The sequence below is a fragment of the Puma concolor genome, chromosome E4, assembly GCF_028749965.1.
Source record: "Puma concolor isolate L17-30 chromosome E4, mPumCon1.1.hap2, whole genome shotgun sequence".
In the NCBI taxonomy this organism is placed as follows: domain Eukaryota; kingdom Metazoa; phylum Chordata; class Mammalia; order Carnivora; family Felidae; genus Puma; species Puma concolor.
This window is the reverse complement of record NC_141683.1, coordinates 64,954,815-64,973,591: the sequence shown is the minus strand read 5'-3', so window position 1 is coordinate 64,973,591 and position 18,777 is coordinate 64,954,815. Positions and strand designations below refer to the sequence as shown.

Below are 18,777 nucleotides of genomic sequence, written 5' to 3'. Positions count from 1 at the left end.
AAAACAAATGATCTAAGAAAAAAAAAGACACACACAAAAAAATCAGTTTCTTAACGATAGAGAACAAACTAGTGGTCACCAGAGGGGACATTGCAGGGTTTGGGTGAAATAGGTGATGAGGATTAAGGAGGGCACTTGTCATGATGAGCACTGAGTGATGTATAGAATTATTTAATCACTATATTGTATACTTTAAATCAATATAACACTGTACATTAATTATAGTAGAATTAAGAAAACAAATCAATAAATATTTTAAAAGAATAGAAATATAGAAAGTATGTTGTCAGAGTATAATAGAATTAAATTAGAAGTTAGTACAGAAAGGTAATTGGAAAATCCCTAACTACTTGGAAATTGACACACTTTTAAATAACACATGGGTCAGGAAGAAGTCTGAAAAGAAATGTAAACTTAAAAATCTTTGAACTATATGGAAATACAATAGCAAATAGAATCCAACAATATATAAAAAGAGTTATATACTATGGCCAAATGGAATTTATTTTAGGTATGCAAGGCTCGTTCAACATCCCAAAATCAATCAGTTTAACCCACTACAACAGAACAAAGGATAAAAATCATATGTGCACAGCAAACTAAATCAACAAAATGAAAGGACAACCTACTGAGTGAAAGAAAATAGTTACAAATCATATATCAATTAAGGAGCTAATATTCAAAATATATCGAAACTCATACAACTCAATAGCAAAAAAAAAAACAAAACAAAAAACTAACGATCCAATTCGAACATGAGCAGAAGATCTGAATAGACTTTTTTCCAAAAAAGACATACAGATGGCCAACAGGTACATGAAAAGATGCCTCACCTCATACCTGTCAGAATGGCTAAAATCAAAAAGAAATAACAAGAGTTGGCAAGGATGTGGTGAAAAAGGCACTTGTGCACCGTTGGCAGGAATATAAATTGGTGCAGCCACTGTGAAAAACAGTATGAAGGTTCCTCAAAAAATTAAAATTAGAAACACCATATGATGCAGTAATTCCACTGCTGAGTATTTACCCCTCCCCATTAAAACACTAATCCAAAAAGATATAGGCACCCCTATGTTTATTGCAGCGTTATTTACAATAGCCAAGATAAGGAAGCAGCCTAAGTGTCCATCAACAGATTAATGGATAAAGAAGATATGGTGTACATACAATGGAATACTACTCAAGCACAAAAAAGAAGGAAATGTCTCCATTTGCAACTACATGGATGGACCTTGAGGGCATTATGCTAAGTGAAATAAGTTAGAGAAAGACAAATAGTATATGATATACTTCTATATGGAATCTAAAAAATGCTGAGCTCACAGAAACAGAGTAGAATGGTGACTGAAGGATCTGAGGGGGTGGGCAAAATGGGGACGTGGTGGTCAAAGGGTACAAACTTCCAGTGATAAGACGAATAAATTCTGGGAATCTAAGTACAGCATAATGAGTATAGTTAATAACACAGTATTAAATAATGAAAGTTGGTAAAAGAGTAAATCTTAAATAATCTTACCACAAAAAAGAAGTGGTAATTATGTAGGTGATAAAGGTGTTAAAAATTCTACTATGGTAATCATTTCACAACATACAAGTGTATCATATCAACAGTGTATACCTAAACTTACACAATGTTATATATCATTTATATCTCAATAAAGCTGAACAAAAAGAAAGAAACCAACACTCCTTACAAACAAAAGAAAACAAAAGCCCATCCAAAATTCATCAACAGTAGAATGGATGAAAAATGCATAGTATGTTGAAATGATGAAATATCATACAGGATCAAAAATGAATAAACTATAGGTACGGTATAACATGAATAAGTAATACAAAGTTGACCCCCCCCAACAGCAATATGTATAATGTATAGAAAACATGATTCCATTTATATAAAGTAGAAAAGTAAACACAAAACCAAAACCCACTAAACCAAACTACATTGGTTAGGAATCATGCAACAAGCTAAAAATAAAAAATAAAAATAAATAAAAAATTTAAAAAAGCAGAGCAATTATTACCATAAAATTCAGAATAATGGTTACTTTTAGATGGAACAAAATGATTATATCCATACAAGTACTTCTAAGGTGGAGGGAGAAATTATGCTCATTCAGAGTGCACAAATGGGGACCTTCTGTACTATTGTTGGTGTTTTACTTCTTGATAGTGGTTATAGGGCTAATTGTTATTATTCATTAAACTATATTGTACACATCTATGGTTTTTTCTTTCTGATATGATTCATAGTTAAAATTGTAAGAAAAAAACCTCAGAATAAAACCCTACAATTTAAAGTATTTTTTAAAAAATATTTTTATTTATTTTTGAGACAGAGCATGAGCAGGGGAGGGGCAGAGAGAGAGGGAGACACAGAATCTGAGGCAGGCTCCAGGCTCCGAGCTGTCAGCACAGAGCCTGATGCGGGGCTTGAACTCACAGACCGTGAGATCATGACCTGAGCTGAAGTCGGACGCTCAACCGACTGAGCCACCCAGGCACCCCAATAGGTTGTCATTCTGATTTGTTAGTCCATCTCTTGTGAATTTGGCTACCAAGAGGCATGTAACATACTATTCAAAAATTATATCTTGACTCATTAAGACATAGTCTCATATGAAACTAAAACTCATTTTATTCTTCTCTTCAATAGGTTTTTGTTATAACAGAAGACAGAAAACTTAAATCTTGAAAGAGATAAATTTGTAACAAATGAAATAAAGGACGTACAGATCTTCCTTGAATTACAATTGGCTATAAATTGAAAATATCATTAAGTGGAAAATGCATTTAATGCACCTAACTACCAAACGTTGTAGCTTAGCCTAGCCTACCTTAAATGTGCTCAGAACACTCACATTAGCCTAAAGTTGGGCAAAACCATCTAACACCAGGGCTGTCTTATAATAAAGTGTTTAATGTCTCATGTAAATCATTGAATACTGAAATTGAAAAACAATGGTTGTATGTGTTCAGAATAGTTTAAATGTACTGGTTGTTTATTCTTGTGACCTCTGTCAGCACCCAGTGTCACGCAAAGGTATCATGCCACATTGATAGCCCACTAGTCTGGGAAAAGATCCAAGTTCAAAGTACAATTTCTATTGAATGTATATCACTTTTGCACTATAGTGAATTAGAAAAACTGTAAGTCAAGCCACATAAATTGAAGACCATCTGTGTTCATCCACTGTACTGCCCCTTTAGGAAATTCACTAGTGTCCAAGTGGTAAAGGGTTCAGTAAGGGACTGGACAGATTTTTGAAAGATGATATCTAGACAGATGCTCAAGGAACACCTTTAAAGCACTTTGAAGGTTAGCATCTTCGTGAATAATGTGGTTCATAGAAAGTAAGGGCAATGCTCAATTAGAATTCAGGAGAAAGATTTATAATTGGGGAGACTGAGCACTAGCTCAAAATCACTATAGTGGCTAAATGTAATGGATAATTAAAGCGTGTTTAGTTAGTTCTGGAATGCTTAAAATAAATTATTCAAAGCCCTTAAAAAGGAACCATAGCATATTATTTTATCTGTGATAATAGTAATGTTTCCACCTACTAGTGAAGGTTCATTTGCATTCCGTAGAATCTCACTGGGATCTGCATTTTCTGGGTCATATATCCATACAATGATAACCTACAAAATAAAAAAGTGTTTGTATTTTTCTACATTTTGGACAAATTTCATTTTTATAACAACAAAAATGTTTTTATTTATTTAAACATTTTTGATTATCCCATTAAAAAACTCAAAAGTGATACATATTGTTTTTAACAAGTGAAACAAACCAAAGACCTATGAAGGAAGAGTTAATTTTCCTCTACACTTTTGAAGTAACCAATGTTAAAACTGTGCCTGTATGTTTATTTCTCTTTCTCTATAATCACAATTCAACACTTGGTTTTGTCACTCGATACATCACTTGATCTACACCATTGTCATTTCAATAGATGTAGATCTAATTTTTTCTCTCTTGTTGATTTTTTCCTTGAATAGACAATTTATTCACATAGTTAAAAACAAATTATATTCAAAATAAAGTGAATTTTGTCTTTCCCACCCTGTACTCCATCACTCACTTCTCACTGTATCCCCAAGTATCTACTATCACTTGTTTATATTTCTATAAAATTTTTGTGTATAACTAAGATGTTATTTTTTCTTTCTTATAAATGCAAGTATTCTAAACATGTTTTTTCCTTTTTTTAATTTTTAAAAAATTTTTTTTAACGTTTATTTATTTTTGAGACAGAGAGAGACAGAGCATGAATGGGGGAGGGTCAGAGAGAGGGAGACACAGAATCTGAAACAGGCTCTGGGCCCTGAGCTGTTAGCACAGAGCCCGACGCAAGGCTCGAACTCACAGACTGTGAGATCATGACCTGAACTGAAGTCAGACGCTCAACCGACTGAGCCACCCAGGCGCCCCATAAACATGTTTTTTTTCAAACATATTCTTCACTTAAAGTTATATCTTGGAGATCTTTACATATTTTCATGAACTTTTCCACTGGATATTTTTCCAAATTATGGAAGAATCATAATTTACTTAACTAGTAACCTACTAATAAATTTGTTCTCAATCCTCTGCCATTATAATCAATGCTATAATGAGCAATTTTGTACATATATTATTTTGTGCTTTGGAGTATGACTAAAAGTGTGATTCTTTTTTTTTTAATTTTTTAACGTTTATTTATTTTTGAGACAGAGAGAGACAGAGCATGAATGGGGGAGGGGTAGAGAGAGAGGGAGACACAGAATCGGAAGCAGGCTCCAGGCTCTGAGCCATCAGCCCAGAGCCCGACATGGGGCTCGAACTCACGGATGGTGAGATCGTGACCTGAGCTGAAGTCGGACGCTTAACCGACTGAGCCACCCAGGTGCCCCAAAAGTGTGATTCTTGAGCCATACAGTATATGCATTTGTAATTTTCACACATACTGCAGTGTATGAGATTTCTTCTTTCTTCATTGTGTGTTGTCACACATTTGGAATTTGCCAATCTGGTGGGTGAAAACTGGTGCTTTGATACAGTTTTAGCCTCCATCTCCTTTATTATAAAAACGTTTGAGCAACTTTCCATATGTTCAAGGTCCACTTGTATTTCCTGTCTTGTGAACTATCTGTTCACTTCCTTTGCCTATTTTCCATTTTCTATTGGGCTGTTAGGCTTTGATTTATTAATTTGTAGAATTCTTTATGTTAATAACTTCGACATCTGTATGTTCTAAATCTTGCTCTGTGTTTTGGTTATATGGATACACACACCTATATACACATACATGAACATTTTATTCCCTATATAATGATATCATATTCCTATTTATCCTATTTCATCTGTTTGCTTTAATTCTGTATTGTGCTTTCATATTGCTGTGCTTCCTCCTTTCCTTCCTTCCTTGCTTTTTTATAGCACGGCTTTATTTTTCCTTTATAGTCCCTTCACCTATTAAGCCTCTCTCAACCTATAAAACGATTTAGACAACTATTATGTGCCCTCCCCTATTTTTCTCTACACCATATAAGCATCTACAGACATGTAGACAAATACATATTTACATGTATTTTTAAAAAGAGGCATTTTAAGAGTTTTTAAAACAAAACTGGATCATATTATACACACTCCCATATTCTCTTTTTTTCATGCAAGTGTACCCCATTGAAAGTCCCCAGTGTCAGTTCTCAGAAAGCCTGAATAATATTTCACAATGTGGTTACGCTGTAATTTATAGATCAATTTCTCTAATGGAGCTTTACTGTGGCTCCAGTTTTATTATGTTTTGTTTTACCACTAATATAATGCTGCAAAATATAGGACCTTTTTCATATAGCTTTATGTACTGGAGGTCTGACTTCTGTGGAGTAGATTCCCAGAAGTAAGACTCCTGATCCAAAGGGTATAAATACTTTTACTAGGTGTTTCCCTATTACTCTCCAAAAATGTACTAAGTCTCTAACTGCACACATTTTCCACCAACAAAATCTGAGTTACACCCTGTGGCCCAGTTTCCCTCTCACAGTGTTTCTCTTGTTTTTACCAGTGTGATGAGCACGACATTTCATTGTGAATTTGGGTTTTCCTGAGATTATGTGAATTTCAGTATTGTTTCAGGTTTGCTAGATTTGCTCTTGGGTACAGTGCGCTTTTACATTTTTTGTTGGCACTTACCATCTTCTTACCCTTTGTAAGAGCTCTTTGTTGTGTTTGGACTTCAGGTACACATATACAGAATTGGAATAATCACAATCCTTGGCTCACAACACACTATTATTATTGGTATGACTATCTTTTATGTAACTATTTAAATTCTAAAATAGTAAAATAAAAACCAAGAACCCACCACCATATTCGAGTACAAGAACCTTACAGATATCTTTCATTTATCTACATATTGTTCCTTTTCTGGTTCTGTTTCTGCCCACAGGTACTCACTTTCCTAACTGTTTATTATTATTTTTTTTAAATTTTAAACATTAACATGATGTTTAGTTTTTGGCTATTTTGAACTTAGTCATCCCACACATAGCCCCCTAGGATCTGCTTTTTTTTCTTTCAACATTGTGTAACTAGGATTTATTTGTGTTGTTGCCCTAACTGAGCCCATTCATTTTTATTGCTATTTAAAATTCCATCACGTGAATGTACCACAACTTTTCCATTTTCCTGTTGATGGGCATTTGGATTCTTTCTGTTTGGGAGGGATGGATTTTATGAGCATTTAAAAAAATTTTTTTTAATGTTTATTTATTTTTGACAGAGAGAGAGCAAGCGAGCATGAGCGGGGAAGGGTCAGAGAGAGAGGGAGACACAGAATCTGAAGCAGGCTCTGGGCTCTGAGCTGTCAGCACAGAGCCCAACGCGGGGCTCGAACCCACAGACTGTGAGATCATGACTTGAGCTGTAGTCGGACGCTCAACCTACTGAGCCACCAAGGCGCCCCATGAGTGTTTTCTGCTATGAGCATTTCTGAAAATGTCTCTTGATGCTTGAGAGTAAGAGTTTTCTCCTGGGTATATACTTAGGAGTGGAAATGATGAGTTGCAGGATATGTGTCAGATAATGCAGGATGATTTCACAAAATGGCTGCACCAGTTTACACCTCCCCCATCTCTTTGAACCCTTAGGGATATTAGCTGGTTAGTGTCATCTATGTTGTAAAATTTTTTGTCTGAACTATGCTTATGGTACTTTTGTGATACAAAAGTTTTTAATTTTCACGTTTTCAATTTTGGCTATCTTTAATTTAAAGATTCTGGTTTCCAGTCTAGGATAAGATTTCCCTTCATTTTATATGGTACAGCTTCAAGTTCTCCCCAAATCTGGTTTTACATTAAACTCTTTCTTGTATGCCAATTGGAATTTATTTTTTTATATGGTATAAGAGAGGATTACACTTTCTTTCTTTTTTTTTTTTTTAATTTTTTTTTTTTTTAACGTTTATTTATTTTTTTGGGACAGAGAGAGACAGAGCATGAACAGGGGAGGGGCAGAGAGAGAGGGAGACACAGAATCGGAAACAGGCTCCAGGCTCTGAGCCATCAGCCCAGAGCCCGACGCGGGGGTCGAACTCACGGACCGCGAGATCGTGACCTGGCTGAAGTCAGACGCTTAACCGACTGCGCCACCCAGGCGCCCCGAGAGGATTACACTTTCATTTTCTTCTAGGAGTATAACATATTATACCATATTACTACACATAATTGGTGAAATATTTTTTCAAAAAGAGACCAAAAAAAAAGCCCCAGACTCTTAAACACAGAAAACAAACTGGTGGTTGCCAGGGGTTAGTTGGGTGGGCGATGGGTGAAATAGGTGAAGGGGATTAAGATACATGCACACGTATCATGATGAGCACTGAGTAGTAATGGATAGAATGGTTGGTTCACTATTTTGTATACCTGAAATATAACATTGTGTGTTAATTATGTTGGAATTAAATAAAAATTTTAAAAAGAATAAATTGGAAAACAAAGATATTTTTTCAGTCAAAAAATTGACATTAGATCCAATTAAATACTTTAAAAACTAGATCTTTTAAAGATCACTCAACAGGGGCACCTGGGTGGCTCAGTCGGTTAAGAGTCCAACTCTTGATTTCAGCCCAGGGCATGATCTCATGGTTTGTAGGATCAAGCCCCACGTCGGGCTGTGTGCCGACGACATGGAGCCTGTTTGGGATCCCCACCCCCCTCTCTCCCTCTTTCTCTGCCCCTCCCCCACCCATGCATGCACTCACTCTCTCTCAAAATAAATAAACATTTAAAGTATATTTAAAAAATCGTTCAACAAAATTTGAGAGTGATTCTTGCTACAAGTTCTGTGTCTTTCCAGTTAAATTGATTCATCAGTATTTTAGTCTTTATTGCTATTATAAATTTATAATATTGTACATTTTTTCTTGTCTTATTACTTACACTGTTATGTTCAAGACAATGTTAAATAATAGTGATGATATTTACTGACAGATGAGCACATTTGTCCAGTTCTTGATTTTAGTTGAATCAAAAGTATTTCATAATTTATAATAATATTGTTAATTATTTGAGAAGTCAGTGTTTTTTTATTAAAATCAAGTGGTTCCCTGGGGTGCCTGGGTGGCTCAGTCGGTTAAGCATCTGACTTCGGCTCAGGTCATGATGTCACAGTCTGTGAGTTCGAGCCCCGCGTCAGGCTGTGTGCTGACAGCTCAGAGCCTGGAGCCTGTTTCGGATTCTGTGTCTCCCTCTCTCTCTGCCCTTCCCCAACTCATGCTCTGTCTCTCTGTCTCTCTCTCTCAAAAATAAAAATTAGAATAACATTTTAAAAATGTTAAAATCAATGTGGTTCCCTTCTAAACTTGTTTTGTTTGGTGTTTCCATTAGGAATGGCTGTTCAATTTTTAAATTTACTGATGTGATCATTTATTTTCTTCTTTACTGTGTTTATGGAATGGATATTGTTGTCAGCTTTCTTGGTATTGAACCAATGTTGCATTCTGGAAGATACTGGCCCTTTTTAATTTGTTCTTTTAATACATTGTTGGATTCCATTTGCTATTATTTTATGTAGAATTTTTGCACCTATATATACAAGGATATTGATCTACACTTCCTTACTTCCCTTCTCTTTGCCTGCTTTTGGTATTTTTGCATATTTATTAGTGGTTTTTGATTTGTGGTAACCATTAGGTGTGTATATAATCTCTTCTGCATATAGCAGTCCATATTAAGTCCATGGTTGTTAAAGTTTGAACACATTCTTTACTCCTCTTCTCCCCACGTTTAGGTATATATTGTTATATTTCACATTCTTTTATTTTGTGAGTTCCTTGACTTTTTTTTTTTTTTTACAGAAATATTGTTACTGCTTTGTGTTTCCTACTTTATACTGTCACTTTTGGTCTTTCCACTGAAAGTGTCCCCTTTAAAATTTCTTACAGGGCTGGTTTAGTGGTCATGAACTCCTTTAGTTTTTTTGTTTTTCTGGGAAACTCTTTATCTCTCCTTCTATTCTGAATGATAGCCTTGCCAGATAGAGTATTCTCGGGTGCAGATTTTTCCCATTTAGCACTTTGAATATATCATACCATTCCCTTCTGCCTTGAAATGTTTCTGCTGGAAAATCTTCTGCTAGACTTATGAGTTTTCCCTGTTAAGTTAGTCTTCTTTTGTCTTGCTGCTTTAACATTTTTTCCTTCATCACTATATTTTACTAATTTAATTACAATATGTCTTGGTGTGGGTCTGCTTTTGTTGATTTTGAGGGGGGTTCTCTGTGTCTTCTGGATATGGATATCTGTTTTCTTGCCCAAATTAGGGAAGTTTTCAGCTTCCCTAATAAATTTTCTAACCCCTTTTCTCTCTCTACTTTTTGTGGCACTCCTATAATACAAATTTTATTACCTTTAATGGAATCACTGAGTTTCCTAACTCTATTCTTGTTTTGCATAATTCTTTTTTTCTCCCCTCTTATGTTCAGCTTGATTACTTTCCATTACTCTGTCTTTTGGGCTATTAATTCATTCCTCTCCTTCTTCCAGTCTGTTGTTCATTCCATGAGGCATATTTCTCATTTTGTTTATTATGACCGTTATTTCTGCTATGTTGTTCCCTAGCTCTGTGTAAGGGTTTAACTCATGTCTTCCACTCTTTTTGAGTCCAGTGAGTATCCTTATGATCAATGCTTTAAATTCTCTATCAGACATGTTACTTATATCTGTTTCACTTAGATCTCTGGCATGGTCTTGTTCTGTTCTTTCATTTGGAATAAATTTCTCTGTCTTCTCATTTTGTCTATGTCTCTGTGCCTATTTCTGTGTTAGGAAAGTCAGCTATGTCTCCTGTTCTTGAGGGTAATGATCTTATGAAGAAGAGGTCCTATAGTGCTCTCTGCCATGTAATGTCATCTGTTCCCCAGGGCCTGCGCTTCTGGAAATGTCTCCAATGTGTGTTGCATGTGCTCTGCTGCTTTGTCCTGGCTGTTTTATCCTTCAGGCCAGTCATCTGCAGAGTCTCTGCCTATTGTAGGCACTGTTTGGTCTCTGGCCTGAATGTGGCACATTATAACTAGGTGTGCTTTGGTCTGTGAAGTGAGCTCTGTTGGCAGAAGTGAGATGCTGCAAAATTCCCATGATGGGTAACATGGTGTGAGTAGGAGTTTAGGCTGGTCTTTTGGGGGAAGGAGTCTGCCATGCTGGGGCTGAGACAAGCATGGCTCAGATGGGCAGTTCTACTGGAGCATGGGGGAGTGAAGCTTGGTGTAAGCAAGGTAGGTAGTGAGTGTCAGGATGCCGCACTGGTTCCCACAGGTGGACCTGTGCTTATGCTGAGGGTCAGGAGAGGGAAATGACGCCGGCCAATTCCTTTGTTCCCCGAGGTTTCTCTCTGTGAATGCTACTTCTCTAGGACTCGCTCTGAGATGACTGAATAAACTCCCGACTGTGTGCCACAGGTGCTCTTTTGATTGCTATTTCCACAATGTAGGGTTGTTTGCCTGCCTTCTCTGCAAGAACAGTGCGGTGCCATTCAGGGTCTATCGCAGCCAAGCCCACCGACCTTTAAGCCCACTGGTTGCAAGAACTCATGAAATTCGGCCCCTCTTGCTTTCCAAGCCAATTGCTACAGGGATTCATTTTTCCTGTGTGCCCCCCTGTGTGCTAGTCTGTCCCTTGTCCTTCTTCATGACCATGGCTCCCTCCTTACCACAGTGGCCACAATCTCTCTCCCAAAGTGCATCTCCACACTTCCCACCTTCTTTGATGTGGCTTCTCTACCATCAGTTGTGGAGTTTATTCTGCCAGTCTTCACATCAATTTCTGGCGTATTTAGGATGATCTGATGGCTATTTAGTTACATTCGTGGAAGGAGGCGAGCCTAGGATCCTTCTACTTCACTGTCATCTTCCACCCTCGGACCAGATGTTAAAACCTTTTGATCTCAAGACCCCTTCATAGCCTTAAAAATTATTGAGAATATCACAGAGCTTCTGTTTTAGGTGGGTCAGATCTATCAACATTTACCATGTATCAAACCAAGAAGATTTAAAGATATTTATGAATTTATTTTAAAAACTATGATAAACCCATAAAATGTTAACATGACATATATTTTAATGAAAAAGAGCTATTTTCCAAAACAAAGAAAAGCAGAAGAATGGTTGTTTTGCATTTTACATCACAAAATGTCTGTGTTATCTGTCTTAATAGAAAACAGCTGAATTATCATCTGTGCTCCTGCATTCAAGCTGTTGGCACATGTTGTTTTGGTGGAAGTATGTGGGGAAAATCTATCCTCGCACAGATATGTGGTTGGGAAAGGGTAGAGCTCAGGGACCTCCTGAAAATCAGGTCTGTGGAGCTCTAGGGGTCCTCAAATCATATTGTAAGTACCACTGCTCTAGGCAAATTTTGTTGAAAAATTAGTTTGGGAAATTCTCCTTCTGGGTAACATGAAAGATTAGAGGCAAATAATACAGTAGTGATATGGGAGGGATATATAAAATTTCAAAACATGTTTTACCTGGGTAAAGTTGTGAAAGAAACTTCTGTTGAGAAAAAGAGGAATCACATTTTAGTAAACAGCAGGCTAAATATTAGTTTGAATACTTCGCTTTCAATATACATGCTCCTAAGTCTCTCAATATTCTTATATTCCATTATAAATACATAAACAATTAAATACTAAATTTTTTAAAAGCTACTATGTCTATAATTAAATATAACGACTGATTCTCACATGTTATCACATGTCAAAAGGCTGACAGGCTTGAATCTGCATGCTGCCTTAGTAACATTACAAGTTCACGTAGCCAAAATTGCATGAGCAGTCTTTAAAACTGTGATATGATCATTCTGCCTAAGAAAGTCTATAGTGTTTACATGCTGTAATTTATGCCAATTTATGCCAACAAAGTCATCAATTAGCAGTGAAAATCTTTCATTAACTGCCCTTTCAATGTAAATTTTCTGAAAGGAACATTTATTTGTATGTTCAGTTGCATGTTTTTTAGAAAGTGATGTTCATTTAATGATATCTGTATTTTCTTTATCATATAAGCTCTAAAAGTCAATGCCTCGGGACTATGTTCTTTTATTTGCTGATTGCTGCACAGTGCCTGGTACGTTATTATGTATAAAATGGGGAAAAAAAGATATTTTGGGAATCAGTAAATATGTATGCAATGAGTTTCTGAGACCATATAACGAAAACAATATTTCATATGTTCAAGCTGATTTTATTCTATTTTTAAAAAATGTGTTTTTAGAGAGAGAGGGAGCACAAGCTGGGAGGAGGGGCAGAGGGAGAGAGAGAAAGAATCTTAAGCAGACTCCGTGCTCAGCATGGAGCCCAATTCAGGTCTCAATTCCACAACCTGGGGATCACGAGCTGAGCTGAAATCAAGAGTTGGATGCTCAACTGACTGAGCCACCCAGGTGCCCCCATATGTTCAATCTGATTTTTAGAAAGCAAATGGAAATAAGTACTATAAATATTGATAGGCAAATGTGCTAAGTGTTCACAAAGAACTAGGTTGATCAAAAAGATCCCAAGCTCCAGGGCTGGAATGTCCTCCTTGTGTTATGCTACTTGTCGGAGGTGCAGGAAATAAGAACAGAAGTGGGTCACTGAGTGACTTACCTGTCTATCTGGAAAGGAAAATTTAAAGGCAAAAGGAGAAATGTACTGATAATATGAGAAAGGTTTTAGTATTGATACTAAAAAGCTTATTAAAGGTAAACTTGCAGAGAGACAGTATCAGTTGATGTTAAAGTAACAACCTCGATTTTCATGGAAGATGATATTAGCAGCATTCTGTTGGATCTTTATCAGAATGCTTGCCTTTCTTAAGTGGTGCACAAACTGAAGCGTAGAATGAAAAGAGAGTCAAAGAAAGAAACCTGAATGGAGCTGACATTTAAGGTAAGGACAGATCATAAAAAGCCAAACAAAAAGACTGGGAGGGGATCATTAGAAAAAAACAGAAGAGGCTGATGTCACCAAGATGGTACAGTAGAAGAAGCCAACCTCCATTCCCCAACAAAGATCAACAATTATACAGCTATCTACAAACAAAAAAAGTTCTGGGAGAGTTCAAGAGTCCACTTAAGAAACTTCAACGAGGTAGAACAAAAACCTAGGAGCAACGGCACAAAAAGGGAAGGAAGAATGCTTCATTTTGTTCTAATCATCCCATCTGCCAAGCCGGCATTGCTCTGTGTCAAGAGGGAACTCACAAGAGGGAACTTCCCCTCCCTGGGAAAGGGAGGGCAGGGTGACTGACCAGCGTCCCCAGCCTTTTGGGGTACTGCACGGAAGACCTGTTTAGGCTTCACCCCATCCAGAGACTGTCAAAGCTGAGATGCACAGAGATGGCCAGAAACAAGGAAGAAAGGCAAGCACTACCAGCATCAACCACACAGTGGGAGCAATGAGGGTCCCAGTGACCTGGTTCTACAGGGGACCCAGAAGCTTTCACTACAGAAGAAACCGATGGTCAGGACAGCCATCACGGACCCCTGCAGATTTCACCAGTTTTTACCCCACGGGTTTTTGCATTTGCAGGTTCCAGCTGCCTGAGTCCCTTCCCATTCCCCTGTCCTCACCACTGGCAGAGAACAGGATCCATACAAGCAGCCAGCTTCAGCCTCTGCAGCTGTACAAGTGCAGGACGCGGCCTAGAACCCCCCAGCTTACCTCCACCCCTCTGCAGGTGCTTAGGGCTAGCTCCTCCAAATGTGCACCTCTAGGCTCCCCAGCCCAACTCCCGCTACTTGCTCCATTACCTTGGGCATGTCTGTGGCAAGACCCTGCATCTTTGGGAAGTCATTCCAATGGTCAAAGCTGTTTGTGAGTCTAGATCTGGCCCTGTCTACTATCACCGGCCTCCATTACTTGTGCCCCTATCTGTGGTGAAACACCACAGCCACAGGAATGCACACAGATAGCCAGGACTCCTACAGTTGTTTGTATGCCTGCATTCGGCCTGGCCCTTGCTGCTGGCCCTGACCCTCAACACTATGTGTGTGCCTAAAACTGACCCCTACCAGGACACAGGAAACTACCAGCAGGCCCCACAGCTAAATATGTGCACACCACTGGTTCGGGCCACTACCACTTCCTGCTCTGGTCCCTAGCCACTGGACCTGGAGGAGCTGTGGAGAACATTAACAGCCCTTGTAGTCACTGTGAGCACTACATAGCACTTGCCAAGTATCACACAGTTGTTGATGTTATGGACTCCAGTGGCCTGACCTAATGAGACATCATGCATCTCTGAACCCCAAGATGCCACATGCCCCTGAGGTGCCCTACATCACTAGACCTGGGGTCACTGTATTCTCCACCCACCAGTGAAGGTTTTCCTTAGCAAAGTCAGTCTTCCAACGTTTGGAAGAGGTGACTGCTTTTTCAAATATATAGACACTTATGTGAGGCTAAAGGGAACATGAAAAATCAAGGAGTCATGACACCACCAAAGGAATACACAAATTCCAGTAATGGGTCCCCCCAAAATGGAGATACATAAATGCTTCACAAAGGAATTCAAAATAATGTGTCTAAAGATGCCCAGAGAGCTACAAGAGAACAAAGGTCAACAATTTAATGAAATCGGAAAAACAATAAAAGAATAGAGCAAGAAGTTCAATAGACAGAAAACATGGAAACACACACACACACAGAAAATTTGAAGCTAAGGATACGATGACTGCACTGAAGAATTTACAAAAGATCTCCAAGAGCAGGCTGGACAAAACAGAAGAAAGAATCCATGAACTCAAAGGCAGATCGTTTGAAATTACCCAGTTCAGAAAAGAAAAAAGAAAAAAAGAATAAAAAAGGATGACCAAAGCCTGGGATACCATTAAGAGAAACAATCAGTGCATCACTGGAGTCCCAGGAGGAGAAGAGAAGGAAAATCTTAAAGATAAAATGACTGACAACTTCCTAAATCTAGGGAAAGATTTGGATATTCAAGTTCATAAAGCTAAATCACCCCCAAATTTCAATGTAAAATGATCTTCTCCACAGCCATTATAATAAAATTATCTAAAATAAAATACAAAGAAGAGAATTTTAAGAGCAGGAGGAGTAAAAAAAAAAAACCCTCTCATACAAACGATCACCCTTAGGTGATCTCAGCAGAAACCTCACAGTCAGGAAAGAGTGAGATGATATATTCAAGGTGCTGAAAGAAAAAAACTGCCAACCAACAACACTTTATCAGCAAATCTGTCCTTTAGAAATGAAAGCAAGATAGACTTTCCCAAACAAATAAAAATTGAGGGGGTTTATCACCACTAGGCTTGCCTTACAAGAAATGCTGTAAGCAGTTCTTCAAGCTGAAATAAAAAGTCCTCTAATTAGTAAAAAGAAAACATGAAAATATATAACACACTAGTAAAGGTAAGTCTATAATGAGATTCTGAATATTTTAATATTGTAGCAGGGTGGTGTGTTAGCCACTTACCTTTAGTATAAAGGTTAAAGGACAAAAGTATTACAAATTATAATGGCCACACAACATCAGAGATGTGGAATTCTGGGAAGATGGCAGAGTTGGAGGATTCTAAGCTCACCACATCCCACAGACACACTGAGATAACAGCCACATGAGTGCAACTAACACGGAAAATGACTGAAAGACTGGCAGAACAGACTTTTCACACTTAATCGTAGAGAGGAGGCCGCATCAAAATGGGTAGGAAAGGCTTTCGGGAAGCCTTGGCTGGGAAGTTTGGCTGGGAACCAAACACCCTGGTGAGGCTAACCCCAAACAGGAGGGACAGCACAAGCATGGAGAAGCGAGAGCATCAGACTCCACACCGGCCACCCCAGGCACGGGGAACCCAAACTGGGAAGATGAGTACCCATAACACTTGGCTGTGAAAACCAGTGAGGCTCAATTTCATGAGTTTTTACAACCAGCAGGGCTTAGCTCTGAACACCTTAAAAATCAGTGGGCTTAGGGGCGCCTGGGTGGCGCAGTCGGTTGAGCATCCGACTTCAGCCAGGTCACGATCTCGTGGTCCGTGAGTTCGAGCCCCGTGTCGGGCTCTGGGCTGATGGCTCGGAGCCTGGAGCCTGTTTCCGATTCTGTGTCTCCCTCTCTCTCTGCCCCTCCCCCGTTCATGCTCTGTCTCTCTCTGTCCCAAAAAATAAATAAACGTTGAAAAAAAAAAATTAAAAAAAAAAAATCAGTGGGCTTAGCTCCAGGAGAGCCACAGTGCAACAGGAAACTGAAATGCCATCTGTAAAGGGCCAGCAAAGTAAACAACCCAGCCAAGGCACAGCAGAGCAGCAGCAGCCTGGAGAGTGCCTGAGGTATATGGCAGATTTATTTACTGAGGTATCGACTTATTTGCTAATCTCAGAATATGCACTGGAGGGACAGGGACTTTAAGAGACTTCTCCAAGAACAGAAGAGATGGCCGGCACTGTTTCTCTGCCCCCCACCAGCCTAGGCAGCTGATGCTTGTGGGAACGAGCATGAACACAATCCATGTATCTTGCTAACACTGCATTTTCTGCCTCCAGGTTCTCCTGTGTATCCACCCCATCCAACCCACCCCATGTGGCAGGTGTCTCTTCAAAGTGGCTCCTGCCCCAGCACACCTTGCAAGCAGCCTTGGCAGGGACGAGGGGAACTCCAAGGTGACTCCAGCCCTGGGGAGAGGGGAAGAAAACCAGACACACACCAGTGTCCCCATAGTCCCAGCAGCTAAACCCTACAGCTGGCAGTGCAGTGCCCTGCTGGTCGGTGTGACTGCAGCTCCCTTACACATATGGGGGAGCAGGCGTGTGGTCTGACTGTGGCCCCATTCACCAACAAAAAGCTCTCAGGGCAGCACTGGAAGAAATCCCTGCAGTTCAGTGTGACTACAGCACCCACAGACAGACTGGGGGCAAACTGTGAGTCTCACTGCCAACTCCACCTACCAACAAAAACCTCCCAAGGGACAGGCTGGGAGAGCACTCTGTAGGTTGGTGCAAGGGCAACCCCAGCAAATGGAATGGGGGTTGGCATCGGGCCCAACTGCCAGATCCACACACCAAGGAAGGCCTTTGTGGACAAGGCAGGGAGAGGGCCCTATAGGTTGGTGAGACTGCAGCTGAGGGCAGGCACCTGTGCTGACTTCTAACACTGCCCAATTGCAAGCCCACAGGGGCCCCAGACCGGTTCCTTAATAGCACAAGGACTAAACCCCACCCAGTGTACCCAAAAAAGGCAAAAGTGGGCCAATGTAACTGACTTGACTGAAGGCAAATGTGGCTCAGCCACAACAGTAGGGCATATACAATCCACATGGGAGACATCCCTGAAGTGCCTGGTTCTGGTGAACCTAATGGTAACCACAAATCAAAAACCTTTGATACACGATAAATAAAGAGAAAGGAATCCAAGCATATTAGTAAAGAAAGCCATCAGGCCACAGGGGAACTGAGCAAAAGAAGAAGAAAGGAACCAAGAGGAACTACAAAAACAACCATAACACAAATTACAAGATGGCAATAACTACACACCTATCAACAACTGCTCTAAATGTAAAAAAATTAAATGCTCCAGTCATTTGTGTCAGAAAATACAGGGTGACTGAGAGAGCGAGAGATAAAAGGAGATGCATCTATATGCTGCCTTCAGTAGACTCACTTCACACCTCTAGACACATGCAGGTTGAAAGTGAAGGGATGGAAAATCATTCATCATGCAAATGGAAGGGAAAAGAAAGTTGCGGTGACAATACTTATATCAGAAACATACACTTTATTTTTTAAAATGTTTATTTGTGTGTGTTTGTGTGTGAGAGAGAGAGAGTGCGCATGCACACGCACACAAGTGGAGAAGGGGCAAAGCGGGCCTACACTAGCAACGAAAAGCCTGATGTGGAGCTTGAACTCACTAACTGCAAGATCATGACCTGAGCCAAAGTCAGATGCTTAACTGAGCCACTCAGGCACCCCAAACAAAATAGACTTTAAAACAAAGACTAGAAGGTGCCTCATTAGCACAGTAGGTAGCGCTTCAGTCTCATAAAACAAAGACTAGCAAGAGAGAAAGGGCATGACATAATGATAGAAGGAAGAATGCAACAAGAGGACATAACAATTATAAATATTTATGCACCCAATATGGAAACACCTAAGTACATAAAGCAACCATTAATAGACATAAATGAAGAAATTGACAATAACACAATGATAGTAGGGGACCTTAACATCCCACTTACATCAATGGATAGATCATAGAGACAGAAAATCAACAAGGGAACAGTGGCTTTCAATGACACATTA

At 39.2% G+C, this 18,777-nt stretch overlaps 1 protein-coding gene across 3 annotated transcripts in view; it reads right to left on the bottom strand.

The window, feature by feature from the left end:
- Positions 1-18,777, bottom strand: part of CATSPERE (catsper channel auxiliary subunit epsilon) — a 201,828-nt gene that overhangs the window by 129,958 nt on the left and 53,093 nt on the right. For all 3 annotated transcript variants that reach the window (XR_015245774.1, XM_086693173.1, XM_086693172.1), the window contains 2 exons: positions 12,007-12,031; positions 3,565-3,642 (listed from right to left, as the gene is read on the bottom strand). Coding sequence is in view for 2 of the 3 variants with exons in the window: in XM_086693173.1 (XP_086549299.1) it covers positions 3,565-3,642; positions 12,007-12,031 (103 nt within the window). In the remaining variant the exon portion in view is untranslated. The remainder of the gene's footprint in view (positions 1-3,564; positions 3,643-12,006; positions 12,032-18,777) is intronic.